This window comes from Clarias gariepinus, chromosome 12 (assembly GCF_024256425.1).
Source record: "Clarias gariepinus isolate MV-2021 ecotype Netherlands chromosome 12, CGAR_prim_01v2, whole genome shotgun sequence".
NCBI classification, from domain to species: domain Eukaryota; kingdom Metazoa; phylum Chordata; class Actinopteri; order Siluriformes; family Clariidae; genus Clarias; species Clarias gariepinus.
Genome location: NC_071111.1, coordinates 11397894 through 11419750, shown reverse-complemented (window position 1 = coordinate 11419750; position 21857 = coordinate 11397894). Strand labels below are relative to the sequence as shown.

The following is a 21857-nucleotide window of genomic DNA, read 5'->3' as shown; positions in this document are numbered from 1 at the left end:
GCCCTTAACCCTCAAATGCTCAGATGTGTAATAAGATAAAAAAAAAAAAAAAAATGAAAGTCGCTCTGGATAAGAGCGTCTGCCAAATGCCCAAATGTAAATGTAAATGTAAATGTTTCATACATGAAGCATGCAGTCCAATGCATTAGATGGTACCCAAGCACTACTGAATCGCTTGGATAAGTGCATTTGTATAAACACACTAAGGGTTTTTTACTCTCATAACTATGTTTTGTTATTTTGTGTCTAAGGACTCGGTTTGATTTAAACGACCTTCATAACAGCTAACGTATTATTTGTTTTAGATTATTGCGAGTGAACTGTTACTATAGAAACGCTAACATATTAGAATGAGCTTCATATTATGACCCGTATAGCCAGCACTACTATTAGAGCTGCTGTTATTTTTTTATTAAATCCATATTATATTTTGTTCATATTTCTTAACCTCTGATCTTCTTCTGGGCTGAAAAAACTAGAGCACAAAGATTTAGTTTTTGTCTGAAACAAAGCTGGCTTTTGCAGTGGAGTGGGCAGAGTGGTATGCGGGTCACTCATCAGGCAGAAGTCCCCAGAGGGTGTGTCTGATTCTGCTATGGCTCTTTGTTTGAACTTAGAAGGAAAAGGAATGGAAAGAAGGGAAATTAAGGGCTGGGATAGTTTCCTGGAATTTCCGTAGAATATGAGTTAGATAAGGGAGAGGTCAGGAAGAAAAGTGTTGAAGTGTATGTTGAAGTTATACTGAAGTTCATAGGTTGTATTTTTACAGCTTTATTAAGCTTGTCTCTTTATTTATTCATTTTATTTCTTAATAGTCAATGCAACCATAGACAAGCATCGGTCAAATGTACACAGACACGCAAGAAGTAAATATACACCCATATTTTATGATAGATTTTAAATACTCTAGGAAGTAAGATTTGTTGATCATCCTTTTGCAGCTTTAGGAGTGACAAGTTGTCTAGAAATAGAATGAGAAAGTTGTTCTCAACAAATCTTCAGAAAGCATGAAGACATCATTTAGACAGTTCAAATCGACCAGTGCTGATATTTTCTCTCTTTTTTTACACTAAACTATAAATCTATGAAAAGTAGAAAGGTGTCTCTCACGATTTCTAGCTACAGTGTTGGTCCCTGGGACAAATTTATTATTTGTTGTGATTAGAAGGAGTCTCCAGTGTCAACACTGGACTTTTTGCTCCACTGTGATAAAAATAAGTGTAACTAAAGTGAAAATAAGTGTAACTAAAGTGAAAATAAGTGTAACTAAAGTGAAAATAAGTGTAACTAAAAATACACTAAAAGTCACTTTTTAACAATTTCTTTTTTTTTATTCTGTGGTATAAATAGAATAAAACACTGGTCTGTCATGTTATAAGAAAAAGCATCAGTTCTGCATTATACTTTAGAATTAGCATACTTTTTTTGTAACAGCACACCCCATAATATTTTATTCCCTGTATGGTATATAAATGTTAAGTATGTTAAGTTTTTATTTGTTTTATACAGTATACATAACTGTACAGTAAAAATCTTTACTTAAAATATCAGAGCTTTAAGAAAGTTGTGGTCAGAGCACAGGGTGAGTTAAGGGTCTTGCTCTAGGGCCCAACATTGGCAACTTGGGGGAGCTTTTCTTGAACTCCTGACTTTCTTATCAGAAACCCAGAGCTCTGGTTGCCTACTTTTTATTTTATCAACAATAGCTTGATTTGTTTATGTAACAGACTGAGCTGCAGGTGTAATGTAAAAAAATGCTAAATAATTTCATTATTGCATATTACATCATTAATCATCTTAAATGATAAATCTGTGTATTTTCCAGGTTATGTAATAGAAATGACTCAGAAATGCTTCAGATTTATGACAAGCATGTTATGAATAAATTATGAATGTTCATTTTTTTTATCCAATAAGGTGAGAAATCTGATGTCTGGAATATTCTCCTTTTTGGATGGATGTGTATAATTAAAACAAAAATTAGCATTTTTATGGATGGAATGACCAAGTTGTTTCTAGATAATTAAAAGACAACTCGTATCTCTCTCTTTCTCTCTCTCTCTCTCTTTATTTTTCATATTGCAGATGGGTGGAGGGGTTGTGATGGGGGTGGGGATCTGGACTCTGATTGATAAAGCTGATTATTTGAGTCTTCTGGCCTCCAGTACATTCGCCGTGTCGGCGTATATCCTCCTGCTCGCCGGCGGCCTGGTCATGATCACGGGCTTCCTGGGCTGCTGTGCCGTCATCCGCGAGCAGAGGAACCTCCTTTCTACGGTACGCACACGTTTCCCTTCTGTACCTAACACCACTGGTTACAGGAATGTACAGTACAGGAAGTGGTGTCCAGAAGCTAAGCCGTTGTTCACACTAAAATAACCAGCTAAAAATAGATAAATCATTTAATTTCACGTCTTGTTATTCGCCGACGTCCTGTCCGCTGTTTGACTGCTTGCTGCTGATTTAGAGCATGACATTGGGTTAAATGAGCTGACAGACATCCCACTCTCCTCCATTTTCTAAGGCAGAGAAAAAGAGGTTGTGACTGCTATTGCAGTGGTTCTATTTATAGCTGACCCTCTCCTTGTTTAGATCGGTTCAGCTCCATCTTCTTGTTCATTCTTTCATGCTGCGTTAATTATGCCAACTTCTCACAAAGGTGATTTAAAAGTCTGTGACTGAACTATCTGGATATTTAACATTCTGCTCACCTTAAAAGAAAGCTTCTCTTACATCTCAACAGACACACACACACAGACACACACACACCAGTCAAAGCCAGGAGAGGTAGAGCAGCTATACTGCACTGTAATGATTGGCCTTGAGTTTGCCTCTATAAAGCTTTTGTCTCCTGTCTTGCTGACAGGTTGCCTTAATTGTCCTCACCTGTCTACCTGTATATGTGTGTGTTGTGTGTGTTTGTGCCAGCTGTTCTTCTGACATTGACACTGCCTGTGTTTGTGTTCTCTTTCTTTTTTCTTACCGTTCCGTCAATCACTCTGTCATTTATGCTGATAAGAAGTCTTCGTCTCATGCAAGCCACGTCCTGTGTGTTATGTTTAAAGCATATGCTTCAGATGTTTATGAAGATGTGTTCGACAAGTGGTACAGTTTGACAAATGTCAGATTTAGTAGCAATCTTAAATATAATGGGTACAATGATGATTTATGAAATAAGCACTGAGCATGTTCAAGCAAACAAATGCGTTAGTAATAGGACTAAATACTGCATAGTAATAAGTACTTACAAATCACTGCATGTAGTAATAATAATAATAATAATAATAATGTTCATGGTTAACTGGATATAACTAGACACCAAATTAATGATGCTGCTGATCTACGTTTGAATTGAAAGAAAATCATGAACATGAAGACACTTTTGAGCTCCTGAATTAGTACGACTGGTATTGTGAAATAGATTCTTATGAATTATTATAATTATTAGGATAATTTATTGTGTTTTAAGCTTTTAAGCAGCTAGTGAAGCAAGTCTATAGCCAAGTCATCACTCTTCGCTAAATGTTTGTGTTTATAGTGGTATAACGTGGATTTTAAACAGCCGGATGGCTTATTGTGTTTGGAAATGACAAAAGACAATCCATTCTAAGTTGGGTACCACCTTTAGGGGCGGAGATTTGTGTACATGGATGTGGGTGGGCTCAACAAATTAAAAAAAACATTTTTGTCTTATTTTGTTCTTCCATTTTAACTTTTGTAAACCCAATATTTACTTTTTGACAAATCTTGTATAAATGTGACATATTATGCTCCTTTTAACAAGTTTTAGAGGTTCCAAAATGTGTCTCTTAATGTTCCAGTTGAAATACATCTTAGATCATGCTTTACTCTAGTTCTACTTTTTAAATACAAATGTTACTGCCTCTACTAAGCCTTTTGAGGAAGTGCATTTTTTTATCCAGTCAGAATGCAGGAAACAGGCTTTATCTTTATTTAAATGGTGCTTGAAAGATAGCTGGGTGGGGGGGGGGGGTATGTAAATCACCCCACTTTTTTCTTTTTGCCTGGAACAATGTGGTAAATTTACAGTAAATGCAGTGTTAAATGGACAAAATGGAAAAAGAAAAAAGATGTGTCCACACATATTGCATGCCCATGGGAATGTTCAATGGTGAATGTTCCTGAAAGCATTGATGCTCTTTTATTATATATAAATTTGTTTCTATTTAAATATGCACAAATTTAAAATGCACAGGTTGGGGTGCTTTTGACCATCGCAGTGGGTGCAGATAAAAATAAGGCCTATGTCTAATAGATGTCTGACTAATAGATGCTTTATGAATTGTGCATGATACTGTAAGTGCATAGACACATAGGTGACAGTCAAAGAGACTGTAAATAACAAGACACTGATAGTAGTGCTGAGTAGGAGTGTGCAGCCAGCAGGTGCTTTCACATTGCTAATTAACTTAACTTGTTTGTTCCTCCATAACTGACAAAAATCTTCTTGTCATCTTTCGTGCACCTGACTTTTATTACTGTTGGTAGCACTGGCATGCTTTTCTAGTCCTTGTGTATGAACTTATTTCTAGGGATGTTAGATATCTGCTGAGAGTTATTCAACATTTATGATAAAACGACATAGTGGAGGAAGGTCAAAAAGGTCATGGCATGTAGTTCAGATCGTGAGACCAGAGTGAACCATAGTGTTTGCAGGTTGTAAGTCCTTGTTTTGTTGAATCGTTGTATAGAAATGTCGTATACAGTACATTACTACAAATGAGGATAATATTGCTGGGTTTTGTTTTTATAACTGGGAAATGAAATATTGTAGAACATTTAATAGATTATATACTTTTTTTTTTTTTTTTTACAGTACTTCTCCTGTTTGCTGGTGATATTCCTGATTGAACTTGTTGCTGGAGTTCTAGCATATGTGTATTATCAAAGGGTGAGGCAACACCTACACACACACTTTAACATTCCAGCATAAAAAAAGAGCAAAAAAACACAGGCACATCAATGTAATGTCACCAGATGGAAAGATGATGCACAGCAAATGGTAATATTTGGTCATTTAATTGTGTGCATTGTGATAAATTATTGCACAAAGTCAGCCTTAGTAACGTTTTTTTTCATTACCATAGATGAATATATACCTGTTTATTAAGTCTATTATAATATGTCAAGAATCAAACACAACAATGCATGCTGTTATAGGGAAAAAATGGAGTGATGACCCAGACTATTTTATTTCCCTTATAAAACAGCAATTTGCTAAAAACACACATTACATTTTTTTAACTGATAGCTATAATTAATTTTGTGGAAGTTGGTTCCTGTTATTACCAACTGTCTTTATGTTAATAAGATATGCACCATGTTGCAGAGAAAAGCTAGGGCTCTTTAGGTGGAAAACATGATAACATTAGGCCAATCAATTCTATATTGACATACCTGTATACACTGATGCTCAAAAGTTTGAGATCACTTCTAGGATTACTTAGAAATTTTATTTTCCAAAGTAACGCACACAGAATTAGCCTGAATAGAAAATATAGCAAAAGAACAAGACATGCTAAAATGGTGATAGTTAGAAATAATGATTCTTGTAAAATGTAAACTTGTAAAAATATAAACATTCTTGTAAAAATGTAAGCTTTGCCCTCATAAAAGAAAACACACACCTTTTGCAGCAATTACAGCCTGGTAGAGCACGGGCATTCTAGCAGTTCAGATACTCTGATGAGATCTCATCCCATGCTTTCTGGAGCATCTCCCACAAGATGGATAGGCTTGATGGAGTCTTCCTCTTAACTATAGGGTCAAACTGCTTCCACAACAGCTCAATAGGGATTCCGGATAACTTGAATAAGATTCAATTTTTTTGTGAATTGCATGAAAAATCTTTTTTTTTTTTTGAAAAACATTACAAAGAAATTTGTAAATGATCCTAAACTTGTTTGAGCGGCAGTGTATATCATAAGTTACATAGTCATTTTAATTTCTACATCACTATTTACAGTGTGCTTTTGAGGATTTCGATCACTCTATCACCCACCCATCATCTTCTTCTCTCATCCTCACCTTTTTATCCCTCTCAAATATCTCAAACTTTTTTGTACTCTGATAATTGCACTGAAGCTCTTACTCACTTCTCTTATTTATTTCATTTTTATAAATTTTCTTGTCATGGTCTCTCTCCTCATTTCCTTTCAGTTGAGCGAGGAGCTGAAGCAGCACCTGAGTAAGACGATGACTGAGAACTACGCTCAGCCAGGGAAGGAAGGCATCACTCAGGCAGTGGACCGTCTCCAGCAGGACGTAAGAGACTCCAAATCAAAGTCCTTACCATAGAATCATAAACCAGAGCTATGCCTAGGGATTTATTATTATTATTATCATTCAAATATGGCAGTATGATGTCTGGATGATATAATGGGGCTACTACCAGAGTAGTTAATAATAAATATTTGTTCCGGTCCTAAAATCTTATTCATAATTAAAATAAGAACATGTCAGTATAAAATCTAACATATACCATGCCCCTAACTGAAGAGTCAGTGTTTGATTCTGAATCGACTAACACTTTTTATATTAATTAGGTAAACTTACATAACATTAAATGGTCTACATTTAATACATTTCTTCAAAATATACCACAGCATTTGCAGAAAATATAGTCCTCTTGCATCTTCTGCAAATAATTAGTTTTGCAAGAGTATCGCTTTTTCTTGTTTTTAGTTTATGGGCAGTTGGTGACCCACCTACTCGACTGGAGTGTGGAGCAAAAGACATGCAGGGAAAAAAGAATACCCTTTGCATGGGACATGACATTTAAACAGTACAAGTTACAAATAATTTAAATGCTACTTTAAATAAATCAGATAGTAAACTTTAGCGCTATTGAATAGACGTCATTGGTGATGTAGTGATTAGCACTGAGCCCTTGCTCCTCCATGGTCAAGAGTTTTGTGGATTGTGCCCATGGATGAGAAATAATAATAATAATTTTAAAAAGCTATACAATTGAATAAAAAAAACAACTGCAGAAAAAATCTAATTGAATCGCATTAGCAGTCCACCTGCCATTTACAGCTCTAATATCATCCAACACAATTCAGGTGAAAAAATAATTGATTAAAACTTTGATCTAATTCTTAAGAGCACATTTTACCTGTAATACAACACTTATATTTGTGTCAAAGTCTAACAACTAAGCACGTCTTTACTCTTGCTTGCAGAAATGCTCCAAATCTGTCAGATTACACGATATATATTCATATACTGTATTTTACCTATATTCACAGTGTAAAGGCAGTCAAACCTGTGGTGTTGTAGGTGTAGCTCCGCATATACCTATAAGTCATCATCACCACGGTTGACTCTTAGTTCTTATGCTCTTCACTTCGCTGTGTAGAGTTTTCTAGGTGTTGCTAGTCAACTCTACATTTTACATTATAAGACTGAGCTTAAAATCAATTTAACTGTTCCTGTTGGTGAGAACAGCCTCATTTGGTGGGTCATCTAGAGCATTAGCGACGTCTCCGTTTGGTTGGCTTCTGTTAAGCTGTGCTAACGGTGCTAGCTAGTATGAGCAGTGAAGATAATGTGGCAAAGAAGAAGTCCGCTGTTCGTCCCGTCCTCAGGAGTGCAGCTTCTCTTTGCACGAGTCTGTCCCCGTCTGGGATTTTTCCATGCTAGGAGCCTGAGTCATGTGCGCTTTGTCGCCAGCTGCGTCGTTCAATGCTGGAAAGACGAGTCACGTTCGTGAAGAGAATCCAGGGAAAAAATACAGTCCGAATTTCCGAATTAGCAGTTCCAGCCTCGCATGTGCCTGCTGACAAGGAGTTTTCGGCAGAAGTTCCCGCTCTTATTTGGGCAGACCAAATGAAGTATTTTAAAGGGTCGGAGGGCCGTGAACTCTCCTACATCACTGGCCAGCAGCCAGGCGCTAAGCAGCGTGCTTTCGAGGATGATGATGTTTTCGACATCGGTCTGGAAATGCACGGCTTGTCGGGGGACGAGCATAAAATTTTGCTGTCTGCTCAGAGCTCCGCTGCTACTGCGTTAGCCACTCGGGACGACATTTTGCTCTCTACCGCTGAGTGGCCGAGAAGCTGGGGGTGGAGTGGCCCTCCCCACAGCCGGCTCAGAAACCGTAGAGGTTCGCAGGATTTTTTTCTCCTTCCTGAACCGACAACCATTAAAAATTGCTTGCCCATGTTCCCCGACTTTATCTGTGAGTGGTGGCAAGAACGTAATGTTCTCCACTTTAGTGCTCCAAGATCTACAAGAACTGTTAGAAAAAGGACTTTTCTTCTCTACTATTAAAGTATGTAATCTTTAATCCTTTCTCATCCGGCACTTGGGAACTGGCAATGGTGGAGCTCTAGACCTCCGGCTGCGAGAAGTTACAGCCTTACGTGGTAACCGAACCAGCGATCTCTGGATGATAGGGTGAGCAGTTTGGTTTTGATGGAGTGTTATTGGGTGTTCATCGGCTGGCAGTAAGTTTTTTTTAAGAGGAGTACGATGTCTGCAACCCACTGTGAGGTCCAGTGTTCCATCTTGGGAATTATTGTTAGTGCTTGAGGCCCTCTGTGGTCCTCCTTTTAAGTAAATTAAGTCTATAGATATGAAAATTCTTTCATGTAAGACGGCACTTCTTCCTGCTTTAGCGTCTTCTAAACGAGTGAGTGATCTCCACGCTTTGTCCATGCATCCATCTTGTATGCAGTTTGCTGCTAATGGTTTAAAGGTTACTCTACGACCGAATGTGGCCTATGTATCTACGGTTGTCTCCACCAATTATAGCTCTATGGTCTTCGACATTCATAGCTTCTGCCCCCCTCCTTTTGCTTCTAAGAAGCAAGGAAAATTAAATAATTTGTGCCCGGTATGTGCACTACAGGTCTACATGGACCGTCCAATGAATATGGGCTTATGTGATTTAAATGTTTTTCTGCTTTGCCAGTCCAGTAAAGGGTAAGGCTTTGTCTAAACAACGGCTTTCCCATTGGATTGTGGAAGCTATTTCATTAACTTAAAGCAGCAAAGGTGTCCCATTGCCTCAGGGTGTGAAGGCACATTCAATGAGAGCTATGGCAACATCTTGGACGCTTTTTAAGGGCATGTCTGGAGGCGATATTTGCGCGGCAACCAGTTGGTCTTCACTAAGCATTTTTGTCCGGTTCTACCATCTTGACATAACAGCCTCTCAGCTTAGCTGAGAAAACTGAGAGTAAACCGTGGTGACGATGGCTTATAGGTATAGGCAGGGCTACATCTATGTCACCACAGGTTTGACTGCCTTTACGCCATGAATATAGGTGGCTTTAACCAGGACATGAGAGGGCGTGATATCCCATACGTTGTACCTCGTTCCTCTCCCTCAGGGAACAGAGGTTATAGTCATAACCATTCGTTTTTAATAAGCATTAATCATTTATTGATTTGGATCTGTGCCTTTTGCCTTTTTCTTGCTGGAAGGTGAATGTTTTCTTCATCCTTAGCTGTCTGCAGGTTTTGTGCCCAAAATAGATTATTCGGTGCTATCTGTTTATCTTGACTAGAGCTCGGAAGCATTATGCAGCTGCCACCATGATGCACCATATGGTATTCTTTTGGTTATAAGCTGTCTTTTAGAATTATCCCTAAAAAGTTCTACCCTGGTCTCATTAGACAAAAACACATTGTGAAGCATGGTTTGGGGTGGTTTTGTTGCTGTTGGTTTTTCGTTGCTTCCATTCAGTCATAGAATAGAATTTGAGAGACTGTTGTCATACAGAGTAAAATCAACAGTGTTGATTTTACACTTTCAGGGTTTATCTGCGCTTTAACTCACGGTGAGATGTGGTGCGATTGGCTGCTGATGTTCCGCAACGCTCTGCAAGGTCCGCAAGCTTCTGCTTAAACATGTTTAATTTTTCGTGCGGAAAAATATGGAAACGTACTCACAGCGCCAAAAACTCGCGATGAATCATGATGAACCGTACTTACGGCCACCGCGTGAAACCGCGTAGGTGAGATAGGGGTATGAGTCCAACTGCATCTATATAAGGAATTTTGCGTATATTGACCAGCACTCATGCAATAATGTTGCTTTAGTGTTAAATGGACATTCTGTTCATGTTAATGTCACTATTTGTTGATTACATTGGACTTACATTGTTCCTATGCAAGACATCTAGTTTTATGGAAATTCTTTTGCAGACCATGTCTTCAGCACCAAAATAAAATAAAATAAAAAAACTCCAACAGAAAAACTGGTGTTTATTTAATTTGTAGGTTAGTTATGATCTCTTAATTGTTAACGTCTTTAAAAAATTATTTTTGAGCACAGTTACAGGCTTCATTATAAAAGTGTGTGTGTCTGTGTGTGCGTGCATGTGTGTACACTTGTGTGACACATTTAATGTTTTTTTTTTCCTCCATAAAACATTTCAACAGTTTTCACTTCACATTAATAGAGAAAAGGATCCGACATGATTTATCATGGTTTATTTATTTATTTATTTATTTATTACGTTATATAATTATTCTGTTGCATCAATTTAAGATTATATAATTAATTAAATGTAGTTTTGCTAATCATACATGAAACAAAATAGTTCATGTTATCATCTAAACAGTCATTTCCTGTTTTTGGTATTCATTAAGACAGAAATAAAAATCATTTCATAATAATACAGTATCATGGAGTATCGTTCCTTCCAGAAATGTTACAAAAGTTTCCTTACATAAAGATTCATTGTATTTATTATGAATTAATATATAATTACTATTAATATATAATTATATTGTTATAAAGCTGCCATTACCGAAATTTAATCGACACCCTTATGAAATTTCACTTTGCAGTTTAAGTGCTGTGGAAGCAACAACTCCTTAGATTGGCAGAATAGTGTGTACGTCAGGTCATCTGAATCTGAAAACCGGATGGTTCCTGACAGCTGCTGCAAGACAATGACCCATCGCTGTGGCAAAAGAGACCACCCTTCCAACATCTACAAAGTGGAGGTGGGTGTTCAAAATGAATATCGGTCTCATTCCCACAGAATCGCATAAATGATTTTAAATGAAGCAAAGATGTAACCTACTGAGCTGCTGATTTGTTTGGTCAAGCTGTAATATTGCTGAAAACTGTAACTCCATCATTCTTTTAATATACCACTTGGGTAAGGTTTGGATGAGAAAACTACAGCTGGCGGTCTAGCAGGTGCTCATATTGACATTATAGTGAGTCTCTCAGGTGCTAATGCTAGGGCCAATTCCCCACTGTGCCATATAAAGTACATTATATTACAAAATCAGCCCACAGCCTGATTAGCCCCATGGGTAAGATTTAAGTGAAGGGTGTAGTCATACATCAAAATCTGTTAACTCAATGGAATCTGGTAATGTCAAATGACAAAGAGTAAATTTTAGAACTCCCTAAGCTCCCACGACCTGTCAGCAGGTCCAGCTTTATTTTTCTTACTCTCATGAATACACAGCTTTCTAAAGCATATACAGTAACAGCTGTATTTTATCATAAGCTATAGAGAAAAAGCCAAATGTTTTGAGGTTTAAACACGACAGAGAATTGCTTTTATTTTTGCTTTAAGTTAATTAATATTTATGAGTTAGCTAGCTGGGTAAGATCAAAAGTTATCTTTTTTCAAGAGAAAGAGTTTTACTATTTAGACAGTCATAGTCCAGTGCTAAAACACATGGTAAAGAGTTACAGTAGCAAAGTAACATGGCTAGCTAGCTGTAAGACAGTTTGGATACCTTAACCTTCATGCCTCCTCATGGTTGATGTGTGCTTTGTTATTATTGTATTATTTCTCAGTTTGCTGGATATTTTTCTTTGCTATCTACACCCGTGGCCAGATGTTTTGAGAATGACACAAATATAAATGATCAAAAAGTATGTTGCTTCACTGTTTTTAGATCTTTTTGTCAGATGTTACTTTGGTATAATCACAAGCATTTCACAAGTGTCAAAGTCTTTAGTTGACATGTTTTGCATTACAAGTTTATACAAAGAGTCAATATTTTCAGTGTTAACCCTTCTTTTTTAAAACCTCTTTAATTCACCCTGACATGCTGTCAATCAACTTCTGGGCCACACCCTGACTGATGGCAGCCCATTCTTGCATAATCAATACTTGGAGTTTGTCAGAATTAGTGGGTTTTTGTATGTCTATCCGCCTCTTGAGAATTGACCACAAGTTCTGAACAGGATTAAGGTCTACTGAGTTTCCTGGCTATGAACATAAATTTTCAATGTTTTGTTCATCGAGCCATTTAATGATCACTTTTGCCTTATGGCAAGGTGCTCCATCGTGCTGGAAAAGGCATTGTTCTTCACCAGACTGTTCTTGAATGGTTGAGGGAAGTTGCTCTCGGAGGATGTTTATGTGCCATTCCGTGGCTATGTTCTTTGGCAAGATTGTGAGTCAGCCAGTTCCGTTGGCTGAGAAGCGACCTAACTAGACACTAGACACCACAGCACATCCTAACAGGTCCTGCAGAGCCACACCCTAAGGAGCCAGAAACATCATGCAAATGGTTTTGATGTTATGGCTGTTCAGTGTATATGACATTATGTTGTTAGCATCCTTTGGTACGTTGGGGCATTTTCAACCAAGTTTGACCTTATCGTATATTGCTTTATACATGTAATACATACTGTAATGCTAGCTATCAGATGCTAAAGAATAAAACAATGCTGTTAAACTCATCTTGACATGACTGTCACAACCAAATCCCTAACTGCTGAAGTGCAAATTGATGTTTTAGCTGTTCTTTGCTGTTGCGTCTTTCAGGGAGGCTGTATTACTAAGCTGGAACAGTTCCTGGCTGACCACCTGCTCATCATTGGCGCTGTGGGGATCGGTGTGGCCTGTCTACAGGTAATACTTTATTGATTAGAGCTCTGTATCTTTCTGGCTGTTTACAGCTGTTGTTTGCCACCTTTACTCCACCTTGCAGAAGATGTTTCCTCATATATCTATTTCAATTGCTGAGCCCTGCTGAATTGTCTGTTCTGATTGGTGAGAAGATAATTAATTTTCTGTAACAGCATTGCTGACTATGTGGTGAATCATAGATTTATTTTAATATGCCCACTCTAATATGTTGGAATTTTTGCAGCAACAACTGTATTATACTGTACAGTGGACAACTTAACAGTGTCACACAATTTTCGACAACAGGATGACTTTTAATGCTGTGTAATGTACAGTATAGTGTGAATTGTCACTATATCTTTGTCTATCTATAGATAGATCACAGCAAAATTCCCAGTGTTAAACTAACACCCAGAGTGTTGGATTAACATCTCACAGTGTTTATATTGGTCCAGTTGGATCATATGACAGTATTAAATCAACAGAGATTTTACTGTACCGACAGTATGTCCCGAAGTGTTCTATTCCATATAGATAAATATTCGGTAGATGCAATTTTTCTATGACTGCATACCCTGTGTCTACTCACTCACTCACTCACTCACTCACTCATCGTCTATACCACTTTATCCTGTATTCAGGGTCACAGGGACCTGGAGCCTATTCCAGGAGGTTTAGGGCACCAGGCAGGCTGCCAATCCATCGCAGGGCACACACACATACACCCTGTTTTTATTTATTTGTTTATTTTTTTTTTTTTTTTTTTTGTGCTTAACCCATTCCTTGGTCTATTTAACAACCCTTTAGGTGTCAATAGTTATGTAACTAATAAAATAAAGACAGTGTCTTTCAGTTAACATATACAGTATATTTATTAACTATAGAGTGATACTATTAAGAATGTTTTAACCTTCTTAGTTTTACCCCAGGCAATTCATTTATTTATACGTTAATTAATTTTTTTTTTTTTATTATTATTATTATTATTATTATTATTATTATTATTATTAAAATGTTATGTACCTAACTGCTATTTTACGTAAAAAAACAAAAAACATATAAAATCTTATGTCTTCTAGAGGAAAAAAAAAAAAAACAGATGGTCATATAAGATCAGTGCCCTTTCCGTGTTGACATCAACAGTTCTTTTCAGATTATATTTATGTCAACTGTAATAAGGATGTTATAACTGATGACTAAACAAGGATTTCCTGAATTGTCGTATAAACATTAAAACTGCACATTGTAAGGTTTCCTTAAGGAAAATGAATGTTGAAGTGGCTTTAAGGTCCAGTATAATAAAATCCCAACCATGAACCTTAACATCACTACTGATTCGACATCAAATCATTGATCTGCGGTGTAAGTGCTGACTAAAATAGACTGTTTACTAGATCTGTCGGTCAGTCCAAAATGGAAGACTATTTTTACCTCAGATCTCGAGTCGGCAGTATTGACCGATCCCTCGCTACTGCAAGAAGAGCGAGGGAAAGATAAAAAAGTGCGCTCGTGTTTAAATGCGGGCATCTAATTTTAGTCTTGTGCTCCATGTTGGGGAGTGTTTAGTGCTGTTGCTCTATTTCGTGTGAATAAAGACTCTAATTTGACTTAAAAACTCGTGTCTTTTTGAGCTGGATCTGAGCTATGGAGAGTATGACAGGTTTATTTCTTAACCTGTCGCAGTGTAAGTGGAAACGTTTGCAAAATATTTATTTCACTTGAGTGTATAAACAAATACATTGTTCACATGCAAGTACAGAAAGGTGCGAATAAATTCCATGTTCTTCTGACTAGTGACCTTTATCCTACAGTATAATGAAGCATTTCTGTCCTGATGGACGTGGTCTCTTCAGAGAAGACCCCACCCCTGACCACAGGGCGGGATGTCTCAAAGCAATAAGGTTGAATATGATGTAAATCGTATGTTAAAACCTTTACAATAACAAGATTTAAACCCAGATGTGCAACTGAACACGTGTTATATTGTAACCCAGTTGCTAAAATATTTTGGAAGAATGGTGTTGATTGCACATACAGTAGGTAGGAAGGACTTAAAAACAAAAGTTAGCAGAGGAACAGTAGGTATAAGCTTAGCCGCACAACACAGAGTCATGGGCTCAACTGACAATATCATCCTATATCATCAGGTGTCCTTTGCACCATTTCTAACATACTATACACCAAGCAGCCACAACACCACTGCAAAGTGAATTGAATAACACTGATTATTAATTATATACCAGTAAACTGGTGATAAGATCATAGGCACCCAAGGCTTATCTATGCCTATAGGGACCAAAGGCCTGCCTGTCCAATCTGATCCCACAGAAAAGCCACAGTATGCATATTATGCTGGTTACGATAGAAAGCTATCAGACATCCAGTGCATTACAGCTTGCTCTGTATGGGAATTTAGGAGGCAAAGAATTCCAGGTTGTTGATCGAGCCTCAAAATTCTCCAGATCTTAATCCACAAGAAATCTGATCCATGCAAAGGATCTGCTGTAGCGTACCAGTGCCAGACACCACAGCACGGTGTGAAGGGAACCCACATGATATTGGGCTTAATGTTTTAATGTTATGGCTGATCAGCCTATACTGTATATTGGTCTTTCTTTCATGAGCAGCTATGTTTCATGTATAGAATACAGTATATGAAAAGATGGTACAGATAAATGCAAATGTTTAACGTTTTCTCTGTGAAAAAAATCAGATACTTAAAAAAAAAAAAAAGAAAATCTTTAATAATAATAATAAAACATGGCGTCAGTTAGTAGAGCCAAAGATCGGAAAACAAAGATCAAGAGAATTGTTATAAAACTCCATTAAGAGGAACTTTTAAACAGAGGAATTTTTTTTACTGATCATATCTAAACATCTGAACACTATTTGATCATTTTTCTAATTTGCACATACACAACTGTGAAGCCCAAGGCACTAAACGCCTTGTTATAATTAACTTAAAAAATGTATATCTAAGGGTGTACAAACTTTTGCTTTCAACTACATATTAGTTACACTGTATCATCAGCATCCTAATTGCATTCAGCACAGCTGTCTAATAGAATGTATAATTTATGCAGGGAAATTACTAGAAAATACCAAGTTGCCTTTTCCCCCATTTGCTGTAACAGCGCTATTTCTATTTATTGATTTTTTTATTTTTAGGTCACGGCAAATCCATCTTTTTTTTTCTGATAATATAATAGAAACGATAATCAGTTCGTAATATTTCAGGAAGAAGGGTCAACCGGCTACCACTGTGCAGATTATTAAGCAGACTATTAGGGAACGTTTGAAGTTGGGTAAATTATTGTTGAAAATATAAACGAACAAATAAATAAAAATGCAAAGCAGGCAGAAGCATTTCTCGAATGAGTAGAGTAATTAAATTGATGCTCTTCATTATTATGCTAATAAAACACATGGTGTTGCTCCGCAGAGGTCGAGTGCACTGGAGAAATAATTGTGCAAAAAGCAGCATGAGTAGGCATGTGAGTGACCTCGAAAATGTCTCATTCCAGACTTACAATTGGAGTCCTTTTATACTTGTCAATCCCGGTATTGTTTGTGTGTGTGTGTGTGTGTGTGTGTGTGTGTGATAAATAGATGCCATACATTTTATGCTTTAATTAACATTAGTTTTCTAATAGTTTGTCTCTTGTGCTATCTTATGTCATGTTTTCACTCCTTTTTGTGTATCTCTCTATTTTTCTCTCTGTGTATATATATATATGTGTGTGTGTAACATGATATTCTTTTCCCTTTAGTAATTACATAAATCAATTAGTACATATTCATGCTTGAATTATTATTAATGTATCCTAATGATTTGTCTTTTGTCTTACATCATGTTTCTGTCTTTCGTATTCTCTCTCTCTTCTTCTCTCTCTTTCTCTCTCTTTGTGTGTGTGTGTGTGTGTGTGTTGGTTCTGTGTCTGTAGTTAGCAGGAGCACTGTTGACTGCCTGCTTTATTTACCTGCTTTATAAAGAAGAGGAAGAAGACTTCTCTGATGTTTGAATGAACAGTTCTGCTCTTTGGCTTTTCAACAGCCAAGTGTGCGGCAGGTCTGCCATATGTGTGTGTGTGTGTACAGTATGTACTGTATGTGTAAGTGCATCACGCATGGTACTGCAGCATGTTGTCATCCCCTCATCAAGGCTGTGCTTTCAGACCAAGAATACAGAAAATGCTTGTTGCGCTGCTCGCACATCATAAGTTTCAGTCCGTATGCAGACCAGCATTGCATGGCTTATCTCCCTTATTCAACCCATAAGTCATAATCACAGAGAATTCAAATATGTTACTCTTTTTGGTTTGAATCTATTGTAGATATTTCCTTTAGCCTAAAATATGCTACCTTTTTGTTTGTCTCTGTTTTAAAGAAAATTCAACCTTGCTCTTTTTGACGTTATCTTCATGGCACAGATGTGATCTTTTCTTGGGGCACAGTGCCAAGTGTCAACCTGCAGGGTCATGCAAAGTGATTTTTTTTTTTACTTTGCTTGAGGATTTTGAGACAACGAGGGCAGGGAATAAGAAAGAAAGAGATGTGTGTTGGTACTTTGTCCTGAATGAGATGTAAGTGTCTAAAAGAAAGTGGAACCATGCAAATCGCTTTTTACCAGAATCTCCTTGCTTTTCAAAACACTTTGCCCATCTATCAACAAGCTTTCGTATTTCCTCATTAAAATGTTTTGGGCTGAGCTGTGAGCCACGTATGCACTGCTGTCTTAAGTTCTTCATCAGAAGTGAATCGTCATCCTCGCAGGTGAAAGTACAGTAGAGAGAGATCAGGGCTATAAGAAGGATGTTTTAACACCGCAAAAACAAATTTTTGCAAAGGGTTGATCATGTGGGCAGAAGTATACGGACCTGCATCGTCATCCAAGATCACAACACCCTTGGATAGCAGTCCTCTGTGTTTAATTTGAGGTTTAAGCTCTTCAATAAGCACTGTTGAATGATCCAATACTGGCTCATGAGAATCCCAGAAAACTGCAAGCATCAATTTTCCAGCTGATGGTTGACTTTTAAACTTTGTCTTGGTTTGCAATTGAGGATGTTCATGTTCCATACTCTGCTGTTTACTCTCAGGCTCGTAGTGATGAATCCGAGTCTTGTCACCAGTAATGATTCCCTTTAAGAAACGTTCACCTTCCTTAGAGACTTGGTCCGTGAGTTGTGTCAGCACCAGGCATACCCTTAGACCACAAAAAATTTAATCACTACACGCTCGTCTCTTTTGCAAATCACAAATGGGGATATTTGCTAGCATCGCTGTTACAAATGACGGGATTTAACACGATCGCACCCGCACAGCAGTGACTGGGGGGACAGTAGACTTTAACACAAAGTGCTGATAAGACAGTGCAGCCAACAGAAGGTTTAATATAATCATTTTTGACTTTCTTGTTATTGCATAGCATGAACACTCCATGGTCTCCACTTTCCCTCCTTACTATACGCAGTGTGAATTTAGCTTTGAAAAACCTTGAATACTTTTTTTTGTTGGTGAAAATGACGGTAAAGTGGAATCTGCTGACTATGATATTGATATGATATGATATAGGAGATATTGTACATTATGTATTTAGACTGTTTCTCTCCCCTCGTGTTTCGTGTCCGATCCCTTTTTTTTTCTCTTGAAACTTTTAAGAGATTGTCTTACACAAAAATACTTAGCCACTTTTCCCTTTCATTAATTATTTGTAACTTCCCATTCATGGCTGAAGTAAAGCCAGTAATGTTCCCTCAGCTCCCTCTCTCAAATGGACAAGTGCAAGAGTGAAAAGTTGCAGCCTCATACACAGCGATGTCAGTTCCTGTAGTTCTGATGGTGGAGGTATCTTTCGGTCACGTTGCACTGAAATGTGTTATGCTCAGCGTGTATCACTAAGTGCCTCTTAGGGTCACATTCTGTATAACATGACTAATGGTTATAGGCTTAACTATCATTAAGTCAAGACAATCATTGTGCCTGATAGTTTCCATAGTACTGGAAGTTCATTTTTACTACCCAGGTCCAGAGCCTGTCCCATGCACAAAGCAGGAGTACACGACCAAGTTACCCGGCCATACCAGGGCCCAATGCATTCACACATTCATTCATAAGCAGGTATATCCGTGTGATGTTCAGTTGCCATGTGCAGCAGTTCCTCACATTATTATGTAACAACTGGATGTATTTTTGGGTATATATATTTATGTTATGTGCCAAAGTATGCAAAAGAAGTGTTAATTTTGTAACAGTACAAAATAAGATAAGTTAATTATAGATTTTAGCTCAGCTACAGTATATCTGTGTCCAAAGGGTAGGAGGAGGTTCGATTATTTTTGGAGAAATAAATGCCTCCCTCTTTTTTAAATAAATACATTTCTATATAGATACGGATTAAGAACTGATAGATAAAATAGATCATGATTTACTTCTTGAGCTTTGATTAATTAATTAATTAATTAATTAATTAATTACTTTTGTTTGAGGGGACTTTCCGAGATTCCCTTTTTTTTCACCGACCTTTTTACATGACTTTTGCATAGCTATTCTCTCTCTCTCTCTCTCTCTCTCTCTCTCTCTGAGGGCAAATGCCTTTAGCCATGCCTCATTTCTTTATATTTAACTACCAAGAAGCCAGGCTTTCTCGTATTTTTTTATGTAGTTTTGAGGAATAATTCCTGAAGGATTGTAATTTTTGGCGGGTTTTTGCCTCTCATTTTCAGTACCATCCCTTTACCTGAGCCACACAATGACATATGAATCATTAAGACTTAAGGCATGGACCAGTGAGAAACAGGTGTGGATGATGACAGATGATCAGGTGACTAGTATACTGGTGATGCTGAATGCTGAGTGTTTGGACTAGACGAGAGGGGAAATGAGGCTGCTGCTGAGGTTGTTACATAAACAACCAATTTTTAAATCAGCACTTTGCAGCCCTTTGCAGCAAAACATTGTTACAATTTATTTAATTTAGTCTTTATCATTTATTTAATTTAATTTTAAGTAAACACGGTGTACTATTAAGACTTTTGCACAATATTATTATTTAAAAAAAATAATGAAATAATAATAATTAAATAATAAAATGTGGCTGTTTACACAGGCTGTTTACTCTCCCTTTTTGGTTCTAGCACTTGCCACCATTCTAACTCTTTAACCACACGCACGTGTATAGATACACACTCCCACACATGCTAATTGACCCGATTGCAGAGCTGCTGCCATAAGGGCTGCTTTACGCCTCTGTTCCCATAGTAACTGGATGCTGCTCAATCTCCTCATCAGATGCTTTTAAAAAGAGCTTCTACAAGTGCAACCACATAGACATTCTGTATAATTAAGATAAGGCAATATAAAAAAAAATAATAAAAAACACACTATTTACTATTAAATGCTTTGGTAAAGGACAAAGTTTGCTTAAGAATGATGGCTAGAATCTAAAATAAAAGTAAAAATAGCATGCCTGCTCTCATTTCTTTTTCCCTCTGATTATGCATCCAGTCACTTGTTATAAATGTACCCATAGATGAGTATTTCTTCAAAGCACTGACCTTCAAGTCAGTAACTAACTGCATTTTTGTCATTTTTGTGCTCGTTACATGGCTCAGTGCTCAGTACAGTACAATGCTCTACCAGAATGCACAATATTCATCTATGGGCTTCTGTCATGCATGTGCTAATTCACTTATATGCAACTTTATCTAAACATATTGCATATACTCATGTGCGTGTGTGTTTTTCTTTTACAGATCTGTGGGATGGTGTTTACTTGTTGCTTGCACAGACGGATAAAGCTCGACCCATACTGACCGATCAGCAGGAGCTCTATGGGTCACCTCAACTGCTTGCTGCCAGTCCACACACTTGTTTATTCATTCCTCCTTTTTTTTTTCCAAACTGCATGAGTGTGCTTTCCTCCCAGTATAGTTTTACATAAATGTGCAAGTCCTTCTTTTAACCTTCTATTAATTTATTCCTTAAATTCATTTAATCATCATTGGATTTATTTCCCACAGTCTTGCCACTGTACAGTAATATGGGAGTCTCAGCAAGAATGTAATGTGGTTATATGCTGATATCCTAATAACACAAGAGGCTTTTCATAATCTTATAGGGGGGGGAAATCATTAGCGTTTTTTTTTTATTTATTTATTTTTTAAAGAAGAAGATTTTTTTGTTCTTTTTTAAGCACTGTGTATCTGTAACTGGTCGAAGCTGCTCTCTTTATGCAACTAGATGTTATTTTTTACTTAAGCCTAATATACCGAACTCATATAAAGGTCATGTGATGCAGTGAAAGTTATTTTTAGTATTTTTACTGAACTATGAATTATATGTGTAAAAATATATGTTTTGCTAACAGAATGTACACTGAGAAGTAAATTACTAAGAAGCTAAAAATATCACAGCGATTTCTGCACTGTAGCATATTCCATAAGCACCCTGTGATGTCTTGCATAAGAATTCATCTTTTCTAAAATTTCTTGCATATTTATAGTGTTACAGTGTGAACATGAAGTTGATATCACTTGGATCTGGAGAAATAAATAGTCTATAAAATAATTCTGGCACAAAAGAAGAGATGATTTGCTATTTATACTGTATAAGTATTCAGCCTCATGATCAGTACTAGCTTGAGCCACCTTTGACTGCAGGTCTTCTGGGGTATGTCTCTATTGAGAGATGGAGATGCAGGATGTATGCCCAGACAAGACCAAATCAACTAACCCAGAACACTTTGAATAGAATACTTACATTACCTGAACTAAAACAACTGACACATGGCTAGAAACATATATAACTAACTAAAAGTCATGGCTTAATGGAGACAAATGCAATACAAAACAACAAAAGCATGGGCCTTAGGCAGTAATATTATTAATGCATTAACAAGAAACACCTGAGTTCAATTGGGGGAAAAAAGGAATGCCAACAGTGTCAAAATAAGTCCCCCAAAAGGCAACACAAAAATTCCAGGGGACTGCCATGACA

At 37.1% G+C, this 21857-nt stretch overlaps 1 protein-coding gene across 4 annotated transcripts in view; it reads left to right on the top strand.

The window, feature by feature from the left end:
• The window catches only part of tspan11 (tetraspanin 11), a 32800-nt gene extending 11790 nt beyond the window's left edge, over positions 1-21010 (top strand). For 2 of the 4 annotated variants that reach the window (XM_053508807.1, XM_053508805.1), the window contains exons 3-9: positions 2086-2277; positions 4838-4912; positions 6181-6285; positions 10825-10983; positions 12777-12863; positions 16805-16929; positions 20615-20728. In XM_053508807.1, coding sequence (XP_053364782.1) covers positions 2086-2277; positions 4838-4912; positions 6181-6285; positions 10825-10983; positions 12777-12863; positions 16805-16882 — 696 coding nt within the window. In that variant the 3' untranslated portion in view covers positions 16883-16929; positions 20615-20728. Of the gene's footprint in view, positions 1-2085; positions 2278-4837; positions 4913-6180; positions 6286-10824; positions 10984-12776; positions 12864-16804; positions 16930-20614 lie in introns of all 4 variants that reach the window. The other 2 variants (XM_053508806.1, XM_053508808.1) reach the window with 2 other exon arrangements.
• The last annotated feature ends 847 nt before the right edge of the window (positions 21011-21857 follow it).